Source organism: Poromitra crassiceps (genome assembly GCF_964638095.1).
Source record: "Poromitra crassiceps genome assembly, contig: HAP1_SCAFFOLD_382, whole genome shotgun sequence".
Lineage (NCBI taxonomy): Eukaryota > Metazoa > Chordata > Actinopteri > Beryciformes > Melamphaidae > Poromitra > Poromitra crassiceps.
This window is the reverse complement of record NW_028152022.1, coordinates 127,288-150,147: the sequence shown is the minus strand read 5'-3', so window position 1 is coordinate 150,147 and position 22,860 is coordinate 127,288. Positions and strand designations below refer to the sequence as shown.

At 44.8% G+C, this 22,860-nt stretch overlaps 1 protein-coding gene and 1 pseudogene across 2 annotated transcripts; both read left to right on the top strand.

Annotated features, from left to right (window-relative positions):
- Nucleotides 1-2,573: 2,573 nt before the first annotated feature.
- LOC310771161 (N-lysine methyltransferase setd6-like) lies at nucleotides 2,574-7,435 on the top strand (annotated as a pseudogene). Its single transcript has 9 exons — nucleotides 2,574-2,594; nucleotides 3,242-3,322; nucleotides 3,671-3,815; nucleotides 4,482-4,623; nucleotides 4,913-5,107; nucleotides 5,528-5,657; nucleotides 5,900-6,095; nucleotides 6,803-6,939; nucleotides 7,247-7,435. The product of its transcript is annotated as an N-lysine methyltransferase setd6-like (transcript).
- A 198-nt stretch (nucleotides 7,436-7,633) lies between these two features.
- On the top strand, nucleotides 7,634-13,733 carry LOC310771160 (histone-lysine N-methyltransferase, H3 lysine-36 specific-like; the record flags this gene model as incomplete). The annotated part of the gene is made up of 12 exons (XM_083663822.1): nucleotides 7,634-7,726; nucleotides 7,837-7,887; nucleotides 8,006-8,237; nucleotides 8,741-8,897; nucleotides 8,996-9,201; nucleotides 10,470-10,582; nucleotides 10,678-10,947; nucleotides 11,092-11,208; nucleotides 11,329-11,470; nucleotides 11,645-11,754; nucleotides 12,082-12,289; nucleotides 12,979-13,733. The coding sequence occupies 12 exons, from the start codon at nucleotides 7,634-7,636 to the stop codon at nucleotides 13,731-13,733; spliced, it is 2,454 nt and encodes an 817-aa protein (XP_083519948.1).
- Between the last annotated feature and the right edge of the window lie 9,127 nt (nucleotides 13,734-22,860).

Genomic DNA, 22,860 nt, shown 5'->3' with positions numbered 1-22,860 from the left:
GAGATAGATAGATAGATAGAGAGAGAGAGAGAGAGAGAGAGAGAGAGAGGGAGAGAGAGAGAGAGAGAGAGAGAGAGATAAAGTGAGAGAGTCAAGATGGACAAGAGGCTGTAGGACCGGTTGTATGATTGGTAACACCCGGCAAATTTTCTCCATTAGCAGTGCTGGGTTTCAACAGCTACTGAATATGTTGTGTTCATGTGCCATGTGTTGTGTACAGTACAAGCAAACATGGTAAGGAAATTCCACTCATGTTCTGATACTGCCCCCTTGTGGGTGAAGTATAACAAAGCGAGCATCCACAAACTTCAAGTTGCTTATAATGACTGACTGCATCGGACTGTTGCAGAGTCAACACTTTTCAGCTGCTCATGAGAAATCTGTTGATGTACAAGTTTATTTGTGAACTGAATGTTTCACAGAATGCTATTATCATGCTGCTGAGTATAATCCTGCTTTTAATGATGTGACTCACATAATGTGGACATTTTGCTATAAGTGCCTTTTATAGTTTCACTGTGCTTTTAAAAAGTATTTTCATTTAATTGTTGTTTGTTTTTTTATGGACTAATGTGTTGCGAATCAAAGTTGATTGATTGATATTACAAGATAATTACAACATTTCTGATCGACCATTATTATATTTACCATAGTCAGCTTCAGCTATATTCAACAGAGTACCACAGGGATGACATATTTTTGCAGGCGGAAGTCCCGGACTTCCTGGATCTTACGGGGGAAAGTCAATGAGCTTTTAGAATGGGGATTTCACTTAAATGCATCAAATAAGGTCTGTGGTTAACAAAAGTTTCTGGAAGCGATAATTTGGGGTCAGCAGGATAATCTTCACCAACTTGAATCACTTTTAGGACTTTTGAAACGTAAATGCGTTTTTTAACGAAGCCGTTACACTCAGCGTCATCAATACTCACCAGCGTGTGTGTGTGTGTGTGTGTGTGTGTGTGTATGCATTTTTTTTCCCTCTATAGGGGAGAAATTAATAGTTAGAACACCAGAACAAACAATATAGCCTGTAACCTTATAAACATGTTATAATAGCTACATTTCAGGATTGCCCGACTATAAAACTCTTAATAAGGGTTAACATAATAGAATAAAATCATAAAATGATTAAATTTGTTGGATTAAGAAGGACAAGGCTGCAGATATATCTCGGGGGGCCTGTTCTTTCTTGGAGTATTGCTGGTTGGAGCGAGGGGTTCAGCTCAGCTTTGTTAAAGTACTTTTTTCCTAAAATAATGAGTCTTTCCTCTAATGTCATCAGGCCAGATATCTGGTGGCAATAGTTTGTGTTAGTATATCTGGGGAGCCTGTATGACATTCGTATTGCAATATTTTGGACAGTCTGGAGTTTTTTCAGTTCTACTTTTCCTATATTGCACCACGCCGGCATTGCATATTCAAACAGCGGCCTAATGTAGGCTATGCCTGGAAAATATGAATAGCAATTTCGGGTTTAGCTCCACCATGTTTCCTGCACAGCACTTTAAGGTGGTTCAGTCAGAGGCTGACCAGTAGTAGTAGTAGTAATCTTGGTACCTTGTAGGGACAGCTCAGGACGGACAGTCCTCTTCAGTCCCTCTGTTCCTCGGAGTGGATAGAAGGGCGGAGGGGATCAGGGAGGCAGGCTGTTACACTCAGCATCATAACCCTACTCACCAGCGCGTGTGTGTGTGTGTGTGTGTGTGTGTGTGTGTGCGTGCGTGCGTGCGTGTGTGTGTGTGTATGCATTTTTTTTCCTTTTCTTTTCTTTTTTTTTTCTATAGGGGAGAAATTAAGAGTTAGAACACTAAAACAAACAATATAGCCTGTGACCTTATAAACATGTTATAATAGCTACATTTCAGGATTGCCCGACTATAAAACTCTTAATAAGGGTTAACATAATAGAACAAAATCATAAAATTAACCTTATAAACGTTATAATACAATCCAGGATTAACCGGCTATAAAACTCACCATGAGGATTGAAATGATAATAGAATAAAACCATAAAATCATAAAGTGATTAGGCTACATTTGTTGGGTTAAGAAGGACAAGGGGGTGCTGCAGATATATCTCGGGGGGCCTGTTCGTTCTTCGAGTATTGCTGGTTGGAGCGAGGGGTTCAGCTCAGCTTTGTTAAAGTACTTTTTTCCTAAAATGATAAGTCTTTCCTCTAATGTCATCAGGCCAGATATCTGGTGGCAATAGTTTGTGTTAGTATATCTGGGGAGCCTGTATGACATTGGTATTGCAATATTTTGGACAGTCTGGAGTTTTTTCAGTTCTACTTTTCCTATATTGCACCACGCCGGCATTGCATATTCAAACAGCGGTCTAATGTAGGCTATGCCTGGAAAACACGAATAGCAATTTCGGGTTTAGCTCCACCAGAGGCTGACCAACTGTAGACAGCTCTTTATATAGCGCAGGTGACGTCACACGTATGAACTCACCGACGCCCCGCCCATTGTAGTATATATATATATATATATATATATATATATATATATATATATATATATATATATATACACACACACATATATATACTCCAACACAGCCGGAAATGAGCAATATTCCCTTCAAAGTATAAGGTATATATATTTTTTAACATCGTTTCATTATTATTATGCCTTTATTTTGAAAGCAATAACCAGGGGAAAACCCCCGTTTTGTATTGTGGCTGGCTTGACGCTGGTCCCCATGATCTCCAAAACAACAATAAAGTAGGAGAGAGAAAACATGGCGAGCGGAGAGGAGGCCACATACTTTGAACTTTGATGTAGCCTAGAAAGTTCGACAGCTTGTCTACCTGCCAATTTGTGTGAACTAGCTCATCTTATCTAGGCCCGTTTCACAGCAACCGTTTTGACGTGGCAGCAGGATGTAAAGCAAGCAGGTATAACCTATAACAGTAATGAGGGCCCTGGCACTGGAACTCCTAAATGGAATTGAACCATTGTGTGTGTGTGTGTGTGTGTGTGTGTGTGTGTGTGTGTGTGTGATACCTGTTTTACTTCCTGCATCAAATTGTTTGCTGTGAAATGGATCCTAGCCCCATAATGTTACGCTATGTTCTCCGTATACACTCTGGAACTAGCGTCACACAAACTTCCATAAGTCAGTTGGGGGACTCGGCTGTTCAAAACGCTCTCCTACCCGTCTCTGACGTCCGATTGCAGATGCAAAGATATAATGATGTTTATAATATCCATGTGACTCCATTGCTGACAGGTAGACGAAGGCTCAGAGCTCAAGCCTCTGCAGAACTTTCTACAATGGTGTGACCGAGTCGGCCTAGTGCTCAGCAATAAGGTCATTGTTCTCACAATTTACACAATAATCTCAGATATCCTTTTATGTATGTAGGCTATTACTTAACCCATTGATACCTGATGCAGCATTTGCGTGTATACATCCCTCATTTGTGTGTGTATCCCTTTAAGACTGCGAACCGCATTCACGCGGTTCGCGGTCTTAAAGGGATACACACACAAATGCTGCATCAGGTATCAATTTTTTAATCTGTCAAATCAACATGTATATATGTCTGCCTGAATCTGTCATTCAAAAGAGGTAGAGCCTGATATACAGTAGGTAGAGCCTGATATAGGTGAGCGAACATCATTCCTTGAGCTGGACGTGTCTCTCTCTCCCTCCCAGGTGTATGTGAGCAAAGAGGGGACAGTGGCAGAGTATGGCATGCTGGCTAAGGAGGACATAGAGGAGGGGGAGGTTCTGTTCACCATCCCCAGATCTGCTCTTCTCCACCAGGCAACAACTAAGGTCTCTGCCCTGCTGGAACAAGGTGACAACAAGCAGGGGAAGAAAAGCATGAACGGACCTATATACTGATATTTAACGAAATTGCTCACCCTAAAATCCAAAATACATATTTTCCCTCTCCCCTGAGTTGTTATTTATCCATCTAGAGATCATTTTGTGTTAGTGGCGCTCGGCCTGTGGTGCTCAATTTGCAAAAATAAAACATTTGAAAAGCTCAACAGCAATGTCTCTTTCCAGAAACTTTCCAGAAATTATGACCCGGTTACTCAAGATAATCCACGGACCTTGTTGTGAATGTGAGCAGTTTCATGTAGGAACTATTTTCTTTTGACCAAACTACACCCACTAGCTGCTAGCTAGCTAGTTCTGACATGAAACTGCAGCTAGCAGCAGCTAGCTAGTGGGTGTAGTTTGGTCCAGAATAGAAAATAGTTCCTACATGAAACTCTCTATGGAAAAATCTTTAGGGCCGATATCTACAAAACTCGGGCAACTAACACAAAACAATCTATGGATAAATAACACTACGGGGGAGAGAAAAAATATGTATTTTGGATTTTAGGGTGAGCTGTCCCTGCATTGGATGTATCATGATAAATACCATGTATGTAGTATTTCTTCCCCCAGCTACATGTGCGATTGAGGCTGATCTCACTGTCTCTACGCCTTCTCTCTCTCCCCTTCCCAGACAGGGCCTCTCTGGAGAGCTCGTCGGGCTGGGTTCCCCTGCTGCTGGCTCTGCTGTATGAGTACACGAACCCGCGGTCCCAATGGAGTCCCTACCTCTCCCTCTGGACTAACTTCAGGGCGCTGGACCAGCCCATGTTCTGGTGAGGAACAGTCTTCAATCAGTGTATACGTTTCCCAGCAAGAATGTCTACCTCCTGAATTGATTGGTTTGAAAGTAACAAAGCAAATTTACTGATGTAGATGTAAGCTATATTATGGTGTTTCTGCACTGCACTTCCCAGAGGTCAGCTGTCAATCAAACAGTGTCTCAATCAAGCAATCAATTAATTAATGAATTCCAGGCCTGTCTAACGTGTTTAGAAGAATGCTGCTGTTCTGCGCTCAGTATTTGAATTCTAGCATCCTTCACTTGATTGCTTCTTGTCACAGGTCCAGAGAGGAGAGATCCAGCCTGTTGAAGGGAACATGTGTTCCCTAGGCGGTGGACAGAGACCTGGCCAACATCCAGAGGGAATACACAGACGTGATCCTGCCCTTCATCAGCAGACACCCGGATCTCTGGAACCCCAGCACACACACCCTGGAGCTCTACACACAGCTGGTGGCCTTTGTCATGGCCTACAGGTTAGCAGGCAAGAGACCAACCGCGTTTGGGTTAGGGCTGGGCATTTTAAGTCAATTCAATATTCAACTACTCTCATCAAATTTTGATATATCATATTACTCAAGTACTTGCAAAACATACAGTATAATTAATTATCCTACTGGAAACACACAGGCGGAACTAAAGTTTGCCTACGCCAAACAGTTAATTTTGTCGGTTGACTGAAACACACAACCAGAACCAAAGTTTGGCTACTAATTTCATAGGCTATATGCCTGTAAGAACATCTCTTACCATCTCATGTTTTCACCTTTATGTCAATTGGCCAACAACAGAAAACGGCGGTCTTCAACTCCCGGTTCTGAATGAAATGACAAGTCACAGTTACAATCACAATAAGGGAATCTTCATCTTCACCTTCTCCTTTCTTATCGCTGTAGTTTCCAAGAGCCCCACGAGGAGGAGGAGGACGAGGAGGAGGAGGCGGCCCCCAACCCACCGATGATGGTTCCTATGGCCGACATGCTTAACCACGTGTCGAGTCACAACGCCAATCTGGAGTACACACCGGTGAGGGGACACGCCCACTTCGTTATAATTAGCTGCACGCACGCACAACCTCTGAGTGTCACTCGCCAAACGTCAAATCTAGTCGCCAATGGCGCTTGACGGATGTTCATTTCGGGCCCTGCTTTCTTTTAATGAGTGTCCAACTATGTCTTTCTCTCTGTCTCGTAGTCTGAGTCCCTTCTTTTTCTGACCCATATCCTCTCTTCTCTCGTTCGTTCTCTTACATCCTGTGTCTTTCTCAGGACAGTCTGAAGATGGTTTGCGTGCGCCCCATTCGAAAGGGGGACGAGGTATTTAACACCTACGGCCAGATGGCCAACTGGCAGCTGCTGCACATGTACGGCTTCAGCGAGTCGTACGCCAGCAACAGCAACGACACCGCCGACATCCCCATCACCAACCTCTATAGAGTCTGGTCCCCTCCGGGACTGTCCTACAGCAGGTCAGTGACAGTCAATACAAATACCAATGCTCTCTGTCCTTTTCACACCATATCAGCAGGCTGCAGTCTTAGGGCCTGTGTGTGTCCACCTAGCATCTTTTTCCGACGTTAAACGCTGGGAGTGCGCTGGGGAGCGCTGATCCCAGCTCACAATATACAAGGAAGCAACGTTAGTTCAGTGCGGTAGGAGCTTGATAGCTGACAGCTAGCAAGCTAACAACACAGGTAGGTAGGCTACGCTATTAAAAGCAGTAAGCACAACACTCACCAGAAATATTAAGTGTCTAGCCAATCTGCTCCCACAATTGAGCCTTTCTGTCTCTGTTGCGATAGTTTCTCCATATGATTAGTTGCCAGAAAAGCAGCACCCGACACCAGCGTCTTTCTGAAAAGTTAAATTATTCTCAGCTGGGAGCGCTGGGAGCCGGCGCACAAAAACCCGGAGCGCTTTGAAATAGACGCTGGGTGCAGCGCACTTTCTATAGACGTCCGTGTGCGCTCGCATACGCTCTCCCCCCATTAGAAACAACTGAAAAAAGATGCTGGACCTGAGGAAAAGACGCTAGGTGGACACAGGCCCTTAAAGGAGAATTCTGTTTTTTTTACAACCTGGACCTTATTTCCAGCTTTAAATATGATTTTTAAGTCACCACAAGTCAGCCTTCCTCTAAAACGTGTCCTCTCCCTCCTGCTCTCCTCCCAGGTGTTCAGTCTGATCTGGACGGGCAGCTGGTGGAGGAGAAGTGGCGGATGCTGTGCGAGACGGTGGGAGAGGACAGAGCCTTTATCTTCGGCAACCAGGGCTGCCTCACAGACACGGAGCTCCACACCACGCTTAAGGTGAGCGAATACACACAACAGTGCTGTTTACATGTATTGCCTGCATTTGTACTCAAGTACCGGTACTGAATACTGGACAAATCTCCTTAAATTGCTCTGGCATTCATTTATATTTCATGAAAAAAGCATCTCAATTGAGAGCCTTGCAGATCGCCTCGCAACGCTCTATTGATACAATTGATACATATATACATATGTATATATATATATATATATATATATACATATATATATATATACATATATATATAGATATATTGATACAATACTCTATTGATATTGATACAACGCTCTCGCTCTGCTGCAGAGACCCCAGAAAAAACCCATCTACCTCTCAAATCTGGTAAATAGATACTTCAGTGTGCTGCGTATTGTCATCGTCATCTTAACTGTGCTGCGTATTGTCATCGTCATCTTATCCAGTATCAACTATCCTGCAGTACCATGTAGAATAGGTGGCCGCTGCAGGCCACAACTCTTTATTGAGTTTGAATAAGTAATGCACACAGTAGTCACATGACCTTTGTGATATTCTTTATTGAGTTTGAATAGGTAATGCACACATTAGTCACATGACCTTTGTGATATTCTTTATTGAGTTTGAATAGGTAATGCATACAGTAGTCACATGACCTTTGTGATATTCTTTATTGAGTTTGAATAGGTAATGCACACATTAGTCACATGACCTTCAATGAACCAAGACCGAAAGAGGCCGAGGAAGCTGTCCCACAAGGTTCTGGAATGCACCATAGAAGAAGTGTCTGCTACTCCTCCAAAGAAGAAGGTGTGTTGCCGCTGAGAAAGAGACGAAGAAGAAGAGTTCCAATAGACAGTTTGGAGTAGTTTTGAAACTGTTGCTGTATTTTCACAACCTGTTCTGTCTTTGCTTTCTAGGAGTCAAAGAGAATTACCTCAGAGGTCAAGAGGGTCGTCACGGACACTCAGGTACACAAGAGTACACAAGTTGAAAATTAACCCAATAAAAAAACATGTTAGTTAGTACCCAAACAGTGTGATGCCACAATTATACACTCATAACACGATGACACCTTGCCATGGACAGGTTGCATCTGTGAAGAAACAAAAGCCTGTGCCCAGCACATCGTCTGCCCCGGTCACTGCGGTCCCGCAGCCTCCAGAGAGCAGCGATGTCCTCCTCGTGGCCGCGTCTCCCAGCCCCCCAGGCTGTAAGACCCCCAAGCAGGAGGCAGACACGGAGGACTGCAGCATCGGGGACAGACAAAACGTACCCAATGGAACACTAACTCCCAAATCTGAGGTCTGCACGTCGCATTGTTCAGTCAGTTCAATTCATAACGCTCGGTGCTTATGGTCATAACTCGTCTTATCTAAAGGGAAACAGAATCTTTCGTTGGAGGCCTTTCTTCACTCTGCATTCCTCATCTCTCTAGGTGCTCGCTCCTGGTCTCAATGACCTTGCTTCCTCCAGTTGAGAGCTACTGTATTTCCACAGGGTTTTTATCAGGATGTAATCTGGATAAAGTCATTCATCCTTAGATGACTGTAACTCTATTCTAGCATCGATCAAAAGTCTCAAACTCTCGCATCTCTCGTTTTACAATGTAAAGAAGATGCTGCGTGTCATCACCGGCTGAACAAGAATGTCTGATGTTACAAAACAAATTCCTGCTTTTTCATATTAGCAGCGCAAAAATGAGCCACAAAATACAGTTGTGCACTGGTTTTGTTGAATAGTGTAAAGACGGTAAAGACGGTAAAGACGCTTTCCACTTTGTTGCCGTCTCAGTGATGTGTTGTGTCTTGCTGCGGCCTGCAGGGGGCAGCCTGCTGTGCTGTGAGGCCTGTCCTGCTGCTTTCCACCGGGAGTGTCTGAGCATGGAGATGCCCGAGGGCAGCTGGTTCTGCAACGACTGCAAAGCTGGGAAGAAGCCTCGCATCAAGGACCTCCTGTGGGTCAAGTGGGGACGTTACAGGTAAGGAGAGAGAAATAGTCTCCCCCTGTTATTGATAGTGGTTCTCTTCTCACCAAAGGCTGATGAACATTTGACCCTGGGGTCTCTCATTGCTCAAGGTGGTGGCCCGCAGAAGTCTGTCTCACCAAAGACGTCCCAAATAACATCTTGAGGATGAAGCATGAGGTGGGAGAGTTCCCGGTGCAGTTCTTTGGCTCCAAAGACTTTGTGTGGACGTACCAGGCCAGAGTCTTCCCCTACATGGAAGGAGACACGCAGAACATAGAGAAGATGGGCAAGGGTGCTGATGCAATCTACAAGACAGGCATGTAGCCTATTAACTCATTGAGTGCCAGCCACTTTTGGAGAACGGACGCTCCCAGTGCCAGAGTTTCAGAGCGTTTTCAGTGATTTCTCGAGGCCCACAGAATATTGTGTGATATTACTATGTAAACACTGAACACGCACAAAGAACGATGAGACTCTATTCTATCATCCGCAAAAAAAAGTTTATTGATCCCATTTTCCGTTCTTTAGTTATGAGCCGGAGAAGATAGCTTGATTCATCCAAAAATAGCAATTTTTTTCTAGAAGCTGAGATAATTGGCCTTTTGTGAAATTAATCATTTCAAGCACATCACTGACTCTGAAGCTAATCTTTTCTAATGTAGTCACACCTCAAAAATAATTTCCTTCAATAAAACAGTTTAGGCCAGGGAATTTTGTTTGGCAGAATAATATTTTTAGCTACAACCAGCAGCGCTGGCCCCTGCGTGCGCTGCTGGTTGCAGCTTCTTGCTGGTTTTGATTTGCTGCTGGTGGGCATCGGATATTCTGGCTTGCGTTTGTCAATCCTGTCCTGCTGCCTGGGTCTGTCTGGGTGTTGCGTGCTGCTCTGCGTGCCCCCCCCCCCCCCCCCCGCCCCGCCCCGCCCCGCCCCGCCTCGCCTCAACTGCACACTCCTCCTCCTGTCTGTGGTGGCTCTCTGCTGAGTTTGCTGTGCGCACAGTGAAGGGTGCGGACAGCCAGGCTTTTTTACAGCGTTCCGCGTGTTTGTCACCGGCAACGATGCTTCCAGTTGAGCATAATAACAACTCCACGGTGTGGATGTGCGGATTTGCTGTCGCAACCGACACGGAGCGGCTCAATTGTGGGAGCAGATTGGCTGCTGCAGGCACAGCTGCAGTAACGTGCTTCAGCATATCGATGCATACGGATGCGATGCGATTTCCGTTTCCATAACGACTTCTTCTTTGTTTTTTCCTTGCCTTTCTGTTATGTGGAGAGCACTGTCGCCACCTAAGGGTTCTGTAAAATAGGTTAGACACATCCAATAGCTATAATATTTGTACATCAGAGGCAGAAGGCTTTGATCGACGCCCCACCGTCAAAAAACGCAATTGACGAACATGTCCGTCCTTGGCACTCTACGTTACTATTTGAAATGACGAACATGTCCGTCCTTGGCACTCAATGAGTTAACTGTCTTTTTTTGCAAGTGCTCGATTGAAAATGTTATTACACATTTTTAGTTCAGTTGGCTCAAGTTATTATTTTAAATAGTTTAAGTAAACACTGTATCTGTTCTTGTAGCCCTGACTGAAGCAGCAGAGCGCTTCAAAGAGCTGCAGGCGGAGAAGGAGATGAAGCAGCTTCAGGAGGAGAGAAAGAATGACAAGAAACCTCCTCCATACAGACACATTAGGGTAACAGCGTATCAACAAAAACACACTTTGTTAGACTGACCAATAATAACGATAACATGTGACGCTTAAGAAAAAAAACTGTGCCATTGTCTCAGGTGAACCGACCAATCGGCAAGGTGCAGATCATCACGGCCGACCTGTCGGAGATCCCGCGCTGCAACTGCAAGGCGTCCGACGAGAACGCGTGCGGCGGCGACTCGGAGTGCATCAACCGCATGCTGATGTACGAGTGCCACCCTCAGGTGTGCGTGGCGGGGGAGCGCTGTCAGAACCAGGCCTTCACAAAGCGCCAGTACACCAGCGTGGAGATCTTCAGGACGTTGTCCCGTGGCTGGGGCTTACGCAGCATCTGCGACATCAAGAAGGTAGGCAGCCCGGGAGAAAGCCGAGAGAATATTTTTGATAAATGTGATATGAACTATCCACATTTTCCTCGTTCCCTTCTGTTTGACCATCTCTTCTTTGCTCGCTCGCTTCTCTCTCTCTCTCTCTCTCTCTCTCTCTCTCAGGGGGCCTTTGTGAACGAATATGTGGGAGAGGTGATCGATGAGGAAGAATGTCGAACCAGGATCCGACATGCTCAGGAGAACGACATCTGTAACTTCTACATGCTTACACTGGACAAGGTGAGTCTGAGTCAAACAAAACAACGTGGTGCACGCCGGGGGAGCAGCACACACCATTTGTCATTCAAATGAAATGCTCGGTGCGTGTCCTAAGCCTACACTTGTACGTTGTTATGTCAGGACCAGATCATCGATGCCGGGCCCAAGGGCAACCAGGCTCGCTTCATGAACCACTGTTGCCAGCCCAACTGTGAGACTCAGAAGTGGACTGTGAACGGGGACACCAGGGTGGGACTGTTCGCTCTGCAGGACATCGCAAAAGGTCCCAACTCGTTGTCTTTTTATTGATCATATTATTATATCATATTATATTATATTATATTATATTATATATTATATTATTGATCATTTATATTATCAGTGAGTAATATCAGAATGCAGATGATTTTTGTTATAATCTGAGTACAGTGTGGAGCTAATGCAGTACATACAACAGGTGTGGACCTGACATTCAACTACAACCTGGAGTGTCTTGGCAATGGGAAGACTGTGTGTAAATGTGGAGCGCCCAACTGCAGCGGTTTCCTGGGTGTCCGACCGACAAAGGTGAAGACTCACATTTCAACACTTTTAGCTCGGCCTGATTGTGATATTGCTGTCAGACTACACCAAATACATAAAACATTTGGGAAAATAGTAAAATTCCCCCAAACTACTGTATCTCTGAACTATCTCATTAACCAGATCACACACATTTAGGCTATTCTATGTGGTCTCCTTTTGATAACTAATGTAATATTGTTTCACTTCCATTCACTGAGCCTCCCCTGAAACTGCTTGGAGGCAACCCCCCCCTCCCCCCGGGGAGGCCCGCCTCCCACTTTGAAAACCCCTGTGTTAGACCATCTTCTGAGCGTCTTTGTCCATGTGCAGAACCAGCCGTCTGCAGAGAAGCTGAAGGAAGGCAAGAAGAAGGTCCCTGGCAAGAAGAAGACCAAGCAGGAGGTGACCAAGGAGAGGGAGGACGAGTGCTTCAGCTGCGGCGACGGGGGACAGATCGTGTCCTGCAAGAAACCCGGCTGCCCCAAGGTCTACCATGCCGACTGTCTCAACCTGGCCAAGAGACCTGCAGGCAAGTGGGGTGGAGATGCTTCATTGTATCACATGCAGTTCTGCCAAGAAGGCTTCGTACCTACTATTATATTATACTACTAAAAATCTGTGATTTTTTTTGTGTTTTTATGACCAAGAACAACACTGGCAGGTCTCTGGCACAGCTGACAGTGGTCTGTAACTGACATGAATAATGAAATCACATTTTCACAATAGAGACACTAGCTGATTAGAGTGGGGATCCAACTGAGAATAGGTCATACATCATCATGCAAAATATTGGAATAATAATACTGCTTTGCCATTTGCTTTTTTTGGCTTTAGAACAAAAAGTTTTGCAATGCTGATGTCTCACTCATACTAGCACGGACCTCCATCAATGAACAGTTGAAAAAAGGTCATCATTTTGGCGTTTCTACAGCAGAATAAAATGTAACAAAAATTGCGGTTCATTTTTCTGCCCCCACGACACATGGACACATTTTTGTATTATGATATATTGAATTTCAATATATTGTCCCATCCCTAGAAGCCAGAAATCTCAGCACCTGGCTAAACCATTGGTAATCATTAACAACCCTGGCAACCCTCTGCAGTTTATTAATGTCATTTTTATGCTATGGGACAATAAACATTGTATTTATTGCACCTTTAACCTCAAAATGACCAAATCATGTTGGCTTATCATGATCAATAAGCGTGAACTTGTGTCTCCAGGGCGATGGGAGTGTCCGTGGCACCAGTGTGACGTGTGTGCTAAAGAGGCGGCCTCGTTCTGTGAGATGTGCCCCAGCTCGTACTGTAAGGAACACCGTGAAGGCATGCTCTTCATCTCCCGGCTGGACGGCAAGCTGTCGTGCAGCGAGCACTACCCGTGCGGCGCCGACCCCCTGGAGCCGGGCGAGATCCGCGAATACGTGCCCGACGACGGGAGCCCCGGGGCCGCTGAGGCCCTGCCCCCGCCTCCCTCCCTGGTCCCCGAATCCAGAGCCGACTCTGCCGCCACCGGCCTGCCCTCCTCCCCCCCCGACGGGGAGGAGCGGGACCCTCCCCCTCGCCTCTACATCAACACAAAGACCGCTACCTCGCGTTTCTTACCCTCCAGCAGCAGGTCCTACCTTGCGGACAGAACTGAAGGGTTCTCCTCTCCTTCCTCCTTCTCCAAGGGCGAGAAGGAGGACGGCGAGGTAGAGGACGGGGATTTGGACGAGTTAGAAGTGGAGGAGGAGGAAGATGAGGATGATGAGGACGACGACGAGGACGACGAGGACGAGGACGGCGACGACATCGAGGAGATGGAAGTCGTGGTAGATGAGGAGGATGAGCAGCAGTACGGAGGTGAACTGGTGGGGGAGGAAGAGGAGGAGGATGAGGAGGGGGATGTGTATGACACTTGGGGGGACTACGTGGGGGACGACACCGAGGAGGGAGAGGTGGACGAGTGGTGGAGAGTGGAGGACGATGACAAGTGAGCCGGCTCGCCTCCCTCTTCGGACTCGGCCAATCCGCTCCCTCGAAGCCACTCTGCTCTCGACAGAAAAACTAAACGTAGGAAAAGACTATACAGTAGAGTTTGTTGGTTTGGTACCTAGTTGAGTTTGGTACTCTCCCCTCCTCTCCTCTGGTTCCCCCTCTCCCCCTCTGCTCTCCTCTCTGGTTCCCCCCCTCTCTCTCCTCCTCTCTCCCCTCTCCTCTGGTTCCCCCTCTCTCTCCTCCTCTCCCCCCTCTCTCCTCTGGTTCCCCCTCTCCCCCCTCTCTCTCCTCTGGTTCCCCCTCTGCTCTCCTCTCTCCCCTCCTCTGGTTCCCCCTCTCTCCTCTCCCCTCCTCTCCTCTGGTTCCCCCTCTCTCCTCTCCCCCTCTCTCCTCCTCTCCTCCCTCTCTCTCTGGGGGTTCCCCCCACCCACCCCCATCTGCGGTCGCCTTTTATACACGTCCCAAACAACGCAGGACAACGTGATTGGCTGGCTCAGATACGTATCGTCGCCGTGAAGTCACATTTTCGAGCAGCCCCTGTCAGCCGACAGCGCCCCCTCCCCGTGCGGCTGAATTATGCTCACCCTGCCGTGAAGGGCGCGGGGGTGGAGCGAGGGGCGGGCGCGTCAAATTACGTAAATTTGTTGGGCGTGGTTATTCGCTAGCTCCAACGGCCGCTCGCGTTGTGCCTGATTTTTTTTCTAACAGCGCGAGCTTCTCTCCAAACATGTCCGCTTTCGAGCCACTGAAATCAGTGATTTCTAACCCCACATAGGATAAGCAATAACCACGCCCTGTGGCGCCGGGATTGGCCAGGAGCAACACTGGAGGGCACGCAGCACAGCGATTTCATGAACCAACTGAATAGCTCTTGAGAAAGGACAGCGATTTCGAGAGCGGACATTGAGAGCGGACATTGAAATGAATTATGGTCACCTTAGCATAGTAATAATAATAATAAGCATAATAATTGTAATCTACACAATGTACACAATCTACAAAAACATGCAATAATATAAACGGTGTTGTGTTCACGTTCATAGCTCATATAATATAATGTATCATATCGTTAATTTCAAGCTCGATTCTTACCCAGAGAAAAGGTAGCCTACAGCACTGAAAATATAACAAGCAATAGTTTTTTAAACATCTTTATTTAAAAAGATGAAAAACCCCAGGTGCTTTAGTCCCAAGCTTCAATGCTCCTGGCCAATCCCGGCGCCACAGGGCGTGGTTATTGCTTATCCTATGTGGGGTTAGAAATCACGCTACGGAGACAGGAAGACAGCAGAAGACCCGCCCCTGTCTTCCGGTGGCCTGTGCTGCAGTGTTTTCGTAGCACAGCACGGGGCTATTATTACTTCCGCCCATAGCCGGAAAACTCGGAGCGAGGTTTTTCCATCCAGGCTAGCTAAGATGGCAGTATATTTATGTATTTATTTTCTACTTAATGTGATGTGTGTGACATTAAAACAAAACAAGAATTAGCTGAACACTGCAATAAAGACTTCAGGCCCCCCCCCCCCACCACACACACACACACATAAATAAAGAGAGAGAACAGATCACATTGGAAAAATACATAATTAGTCAAATAAAAGATGACACGCTGGCTGGATCAAATTAAGTTTCAAAATATTAAATACATCCCCCATACAACTTCCCTGGATACATTTGGTGTGTCTCAGACTCAGCTCTGTTTGAGGCAGATAGAATCCTCCTGGCTCTCTGTCTGTTTATGAGGAGAGCGCACAACCTCTCCCTCTGCACTGTCTCTGATCTCCACAGGCTTAAAATAACGTTTACATTCATTCACCCCTTAATTCATGGAAATCCCCCTTAAAATGAAGTTATTAATTGAGGAAACACATTGAAGCCCCTTTAAACAGCCCCTTAATATGGCTGCTTACTTTCTAATGTAATCACATGTAAGAAAATTAAAGGACATAAAAAAAAATCCCTTAATCTCGTCTCCAATCAAATAAATCCCTTCAAACCCAATGGTATCAACCCTTACTGCTTTTCAAGCTATGTTATTTAAATTGTTAATTAATGTTTATTTAATGGGGCAATCAAGAACATTTCAGCGATCAAATTAATCCCCGCATCCAGGAACAAACTCCACTACTTAATAAAAACATATCCACATTTACTCTGTATATATACAAACAGCTCAGTCTGCCTGCCTGGTAACCCACTTTCCCATCATATTTTATTTCTCACAACATAAATCTTTTATGAGAGCAATTCAGCAACATTTTGCATCAACCCACTAAGCTACATCAACCCAACAGGCAGCCAGCAGTCATTTGGGGATCCACTTCATTTTTGTTGTGGCTGAACTTGTTAGAAATTGTATTTAATGGCTAGCCCCTTGAGATGCACCATCTCGTTTTCAAGGGGGTCCAACACAAAAACAGAACAATGCAACATGAACAAACATACAACACAGCAGCACACGGAGGCTCCATTCACCATGAACAAACATACAACACAGCAGCACACGGAGGCTCCATTCACCGACCCACCGACACATTCCCCTAACCCACAACAACCTACAGAAAAAGTAAGAAGTTGATAGAGCGAGATAGTATTATGCATATTATACACATATATATACAATACACACATACTGTAGTACTATATATATTATATTATATATTTCTATATATACCATATCATATTATATTATATATATCCGTATATATCCACGCACATACACATATATGTACATATTTACACATGCATGTATATATGTACATATATACTATACACACATACATACCATAGATATTATACAAACATTGCACAATGCACTAACGATTCAGACAACAGAGTGACCAAACAAGCAGTAATAAGGGGCAAGAAGACAATACCATTAAAAGCAGCAGCATGGTGTTTTGAGGAATGGTACTAGTGAGTTTTTGAAGAGGTGAAATGAGTTGATTGTTCTGAGGGTATTGGGCAGGTTGTTCCAATCAGAAGGAGCTTTGAATTTAAATGCACGTCTGCCAATTTCTTTATTAGTTCTTTATATTATATATATTATAACTTTATATTTCCAGTCCCACTTTTAATACTCTAGGACCCCGGAAGTTAGGAGAATTTAATGACAGATATGAAAGTAGAAAAGTAGAAGACATTTTGTTTATAATGGATACATATTACCTAGAGAGGGTCAGTATGTGCAGGTGTAAAGCATGATAAAATCCACTTGGTGGCGGTAATGCCATGAGCATGGAGTGGTGTGGCTGGGCTTGTGGTTTCATACATAGACACACATTGGTGTCTGTTAATAGCAGGAATCAGCATGTTTGTAAACAAACGGATTGGCAATATTTCCAGGTGCAAATGTCATTTGTTTTAAACAGCAGTTCATGTTGAAACCATGCCCTCTTTGAACTCTACTGTTTCATACCTTAAGCTAGACACTCTTTTAAACTTTAAATGAGTCACAATTTTTAGGACTCTATCACTTTAATCTAATCTGTTTGAGAAATCACACTTTATACTTTTTAGACCTTTATAATGGGACCCTATCGAGCAGGGAACTCACTTCTACTTTTTACTAAATTCACAGTTTATAACTGACAGTTCACACAACTTTAACACTAGTCTCATCTCATCCATGAAACTATTAAAACACATCACAGAGACATGCATGCTGTTGCTCTGGGCAGCATATTTCATCATCGCGATGGCTCAGGATAAAACACATTCCCCTCATGTTTTCCCAATAAATGTAATGTAGTTACAAAAAAGGTGTTGATTGAATTTGTGAACTCTGAAGTCCCTGGAAACCAAAAATAAATGTGTTTTGAGTTTTGCTCCTCTAAGTAAAGACATTTTTAAAGCTTTGAGATCAGTCAAACATTAAATAATTGAAGTAGCCTGTGCAGAAAATAACAGTCATGTAATACAAGCTCTTTTTGCTAGCATTTATTTATTTCAGTAATTTCCTTTAATGTGAGAATACAGTTACAACAAAACTGGAAAATTAGTTTAATATAATAAAATACAATAACAATTATTGCAACAATTATTTTATTATGTTGGCAAACAAGCGAAAGGTTAACATTAGTATTAACACATTCACTGCCAGACGTTTTTTTTTTTACTGTAGTTAGCTTCTGCCAGAGGGTTTTTTTGAGGATTCTGGCTCATCTTTCAAGACCCGAGGATTCTTTTCTGCTAAGATTTTGTGAACACACAATATCTCAAAAGAACTAATAGAATGTGTGCTTTCTCTGTCTAAAAGAGTTAGTTTGTAGAGTTAGTAGTTATGTAAGCATTAGCAGTTGAATACAGCATGGTTTCAGCATCAGAAAAAATATTCAGAGATAAACGGCTTTTTGTGAAATTCGATAGAACAGTCACTTTAACCATTCATTTTTGGCTCTCTCTCTCTCTCTCCCTCCCCCTCTCGCTCTCTCTCCCTCCCTCTCGCTCTCCCTCCCTCTCTCTCTCTCTCCCTCCCTCTCTCTCTCTCTCCCTCCCTCTCGGGAGGGAGACGCACTAGGTTTAATCCTAGTGAGAGGGGGAGAGGGAGAGAGAGAGAGAGAGAGAGAGAGAGAGGGAGGGAGGGAGAGAGAGAGAGGGAGAGAGAGAGAGAGAGAGAGGGAGAGAGCGAGAGGGAGAGTTGCTTCAACTCCTCCCTCCGTGGGCGTTCTTCTTGGCTGCAGCGGCCGTCACAAGCTTGTCTGCTTTGCTGCTGTCCTGTGCCTGTCTGCACGGCCGCTGTTTGAGGAAGTCTGGATGTACTCGCTCGCTTCTTGGAGTTTTGGTTGAGAGAAGCTTTTGCGATTCTGGTCATATTTATGCTGCGTGTTTCAAAGTGTGTTCCACCTGTAATCTATTATGCAAATTTGCAATCCCGCATCGCCAGCAATCAGCGCGAAAACGAAAGCGTTTTCCCCCATCCATTTTCATGAGAATGGCTGGGGTGAGAATGGCGTGACAAGTTAAAAAAATGCTTGCCTTCCTCTAGTCAGGAGAGCACTGTTGCCACTTAGTGGGTCGGTGGAATGGGTTGTAAACGTCCGGTGGCTCCAATAATTATATAAGAGATGTAAAAGGGTTAGATGCACATCCCACGGTCAAAAAAAAAAAAATCATTTTTTTTACGTATTAATACGTCCATGGCAGTGAAGCGCTGGATTTTTTTTGACGTATACATACGTCAGTGGCAGTCAACGTGTTAAACATTAATTCATTTTTTTTTTTTTTTTTTATAAATAGACCATGTCAGGGTGCCCAAGTATAACCCATTTTCAATGGTTTTAAATTGAAAAAACAAAATGTTTTTTCCCCCGTTTTCGTTTTCCGTTTTAAACTTTGAAACAGAAAAACGGAAAAACGTTTTTAGCAAAATTTTTTTTTTTTTTTTTGTAAATTCATGGCGGGCCACTTAAAAACGGGCAGCGGGCCGCAGTTGGCCCGCGGGCCGTAGTTTGGCCACCCCTGTCTTAACCCATTGATACCTGATGCAGCATTTGCGTGTATATCCCTCATTTGTGTGTGTATCCCTTTAAGACCGCGAACCGCGTCCACGGTCTTAAAGGGATACACACACAGATGCTGCATCAGGTATCAATGGGTTAAATGACAGTAAATCCTGAATGAATGACTGACTGGTCTAATCTGTGTGATTGACAGGAGAGATGAGTAGAGGAGCGGGGTTTTCACCACCAGCATTACGACCGGGACTGCAGTATGGGTAGAGTTTCTCAGTGAAGGTGCAGCCAGTAAAGGAATAGATCAGAGCTGCAGCATCTACGTCATAGAAGGAGACCAGACCCTCCTCATAATCCACAAACACCCCCACCTTCTGAGGCTGTGTCTTCAGAGAGATTAAGACATCAGCAGCTATGTACTCATTTCCATCCCTCAACTCTATAGTCCAGAAGCCATTCTCTGGCTCCAGTATGACTTTTCCCTTCCTGTTGATCGACTCTTTGGCCACTCCTAAAGTCCACCTAGTCTTCACTTTAACCTGAACCTCATAGTAAAACCTTCCTGAAGAGAAGCTCTGCTTTCCTAAGACGCTGGGATAAGAAAATCTCTCTGGGTTGTCTGGGAGATTCTCCTTTACATCAGCACAATTTACTTGTTTCCCATCATCAGACAGGATGAGAAAGGGATTTGCTGTATCAGGATCTAGAGTCACATCCACGGCATACTGCTGGACCCTTTTCAGCTCAGCCTCAAGCAGCTTCTGCATCTCTTTCCTGAGAGTCTCCTCCAGCTGAGCCACAGCTCTCCTCACAGTCTCCTCCAGCTGAGCCACAGCTCTCCTCACAGTCTCATCACATGATGAGTGGACACTGACCTCTGTCCAGTCCTTGGTGTGGGGAGGCGTCTTCAGGGATGGGAAGCTTTGGAGGAGGTGGAGGTGGTCTTCAATGAGTAAGAGCTTCTTCACCTCAGCGCTTCTCTTCATCAGCTCAGATATTTCCTGTTCCAGCTCTTTAATTAAGCGTTCAGCCTGCTTCTCTGTTGTTTTCTGCTTCTCCTCAATCGTCTTAATGAGCTCAGCCTGGCCTCTCTGCGCAGACTGTATCAGACCAGTGAAGACCTGCACACTGTGTGCTATCATGCTGTCAGCAGCTTCCTTGCTGAGCTTTACTGAGTGTTTGATGTTCGGAATATTCAGCCGTCTCTCCCGGATCATCTGCTGAATTTCAGCCTCCGTCTTCCCCAGCTCAGCCTTCTTTCCTTCATATCCTTCCTTCAGAGGGACACATTGATGCGACTTGTGGTCTGACTCAGTGCAGACCTGACATACACATATCTGGTCAGTCTTGCAGAACCGCTTCAGTGATTTATCATGCTCTTCACATCTCCTGCCTTCCAGGTTCTCCACAGGATGCATCAGCTTGTGTCTTTTGAAGCCTTTGATTCTCTGGTGAGGCTCCAGGTGAGTCTCACAGTAGGAGGTCAGACACTTCACACAGGACTTCTGTGCCTTCCGTTTGGTCCCAATGCAGACGTCACAGGGAACTTCTCCTGGTTTGGCACAGCTGCTGGCATTCATCTGAGCTGACTTTCTGACCTGAACAGCCAACCCAGATATGAAAGTGTTCACATGAAGCTCAGGTCTTCCATTAAATTGGTGGTTACATATGGGACACAGGCACTGGGTACTAGTAGCCCAGTGGTGTGTGATACAGTTTTTGCAGAAGTTGTGTCCACATGGTATTGCGACTGGATCAGTGAATACATCCAGACAGATGGAGCATTGAAGCTGCTCTTCAGAGAGGAGACTGGTGGCAGCAGACATATCTAGACACGGACACCAAAAGTGAAAGTGTGAAATAACAATACTGTAACACACAATTCTTGAATATTCAAAAATATCAAAGTTACGGTAGATCATTGGAATATATGATCAAAAGTTATTTTGAGTTATGCAGTTACATTACATCATTTGACAAGTATCAGTGCAAAAGAAAACTGGGAAATTGGAAATCTGGATACAGCTAGATTATGTATCACTGCTCTGTTTATCAAAATAATAAAAGTAGCCACATAGCTCCGCCTCCGATGCAAAAGTTTAACGGGACACTAACAGATCTGATCTGCCAGCACACACAGGTTTGACTGGAGTTAAAAGTACTAGATACACACAGGTTTGACTGGAGTTAAAAGTACTAGATACACACAGGTTTGACTGGAGTTAAAAGTACTAGGTACACACAGGTTTGACTGGAGTTAAAAGTACTAGGTACACACAGGTTTGACTGGAGTTAAAAGTACTAGGTACACACAGGTTTGACTGGAGTTAAAAGTACTAGGTACACACAGGTTTGACTGGAGTTAAAAGTACTAGATACACTCAGGTTTGACTGGAGTTAAAAGTACTAGATACACACAGGTTTGACTGGAGTTAAAAGTACTAGATACACACAGGTTTGACTGGAGTTAAAAGTACTAGGTACACACAGGTTTGACTGGAGTTAAAAGTACTAGGTACACACAGGTTTGACTGGAGTTAAAAGTACTAGGTACACACAGGTTTGACTGGAGTTAAAAGTACTAGGTACACACAGGTTTGATTGGAGTTAACACGTTCACTGCCAATGACGAGTTGACTCGTGAAAAAAAAAAATTGCTACGTGGATCAATGCCCCCCACGTCTCCTATAAAAATATTGGAAGTATTGAATGTGTATAATCTATTTTACCGACCAACTAAGTGGCGACAGTGCTCTCCCGACAGAGAGAAAGCCAACCAAATACAGCCGCGGGAGAAAGCCATTCTCAAGGAAATGGCTTGGCGATTTTACAGTCATCAGTCACCAGACTCGCCCGAGAGCGGCCGCGCCAGCAGCAGCATACCGAGAGCGGAGAGCGGTGCTGGCGTGGGGGATTGCAAATTTGCATAATAGATTATGGGTGAAACACACTTTGAAACACCCGCAGAAAGGCCAGAATCGCACGCATTCCGAAAACCCAGAAACGAACGAGCCTCATTCTCATACTGTAGGCGAAAACGCTTTCACGCTGCTGCACACGGGCGGACAACGGTGGGGGGTTCCAAAAATAGACTGGGTGGGCAGCATAAAGCCTAGAATCGCACAAAGCTTCATCAAAGCTCTCAACCGAAAATCCAAGAAACGATTGAGTCCCATCCACAGTCCACACTCGCCACACTCGCCGACGAGGGGCCGCCAGAGAGGGAGGCTGCTCACTGCTCAGACAGGCAGGAGAAACTGGCTTGTGACAAACGCCACCAGACACGCCCACGGAGGGAGGAGTTTGAAAGAGAGGGTGTTCAGAACTATATTGTTCAGATGTCTGATCTCTCACTGATGCCAAAAATAAATGGTTAAAGTGACTGTTCTGCCTGTTTGATTGAATTTCACAAAACTGCGATTATCTCAGCTTCCTGTCTCAGACGCTGAAACCATGCTGTACTCAACGGCTAATATCTACATAACTACTAACTCTACAAACTAACTCTTTTAGACAGAGAAAGCACACATTCTATTAGTACTTTTGTGAACTTCGTGTTCACAAAGTCCAAGCAGAAAATTATCCTCGGCTCTTGTAAAATGAGCCAGAATCCTCAAAAAACGGCTTGGCAGAAGCTACCTACAGTAAAAATAAAATGGCTGGCAGTGAATGT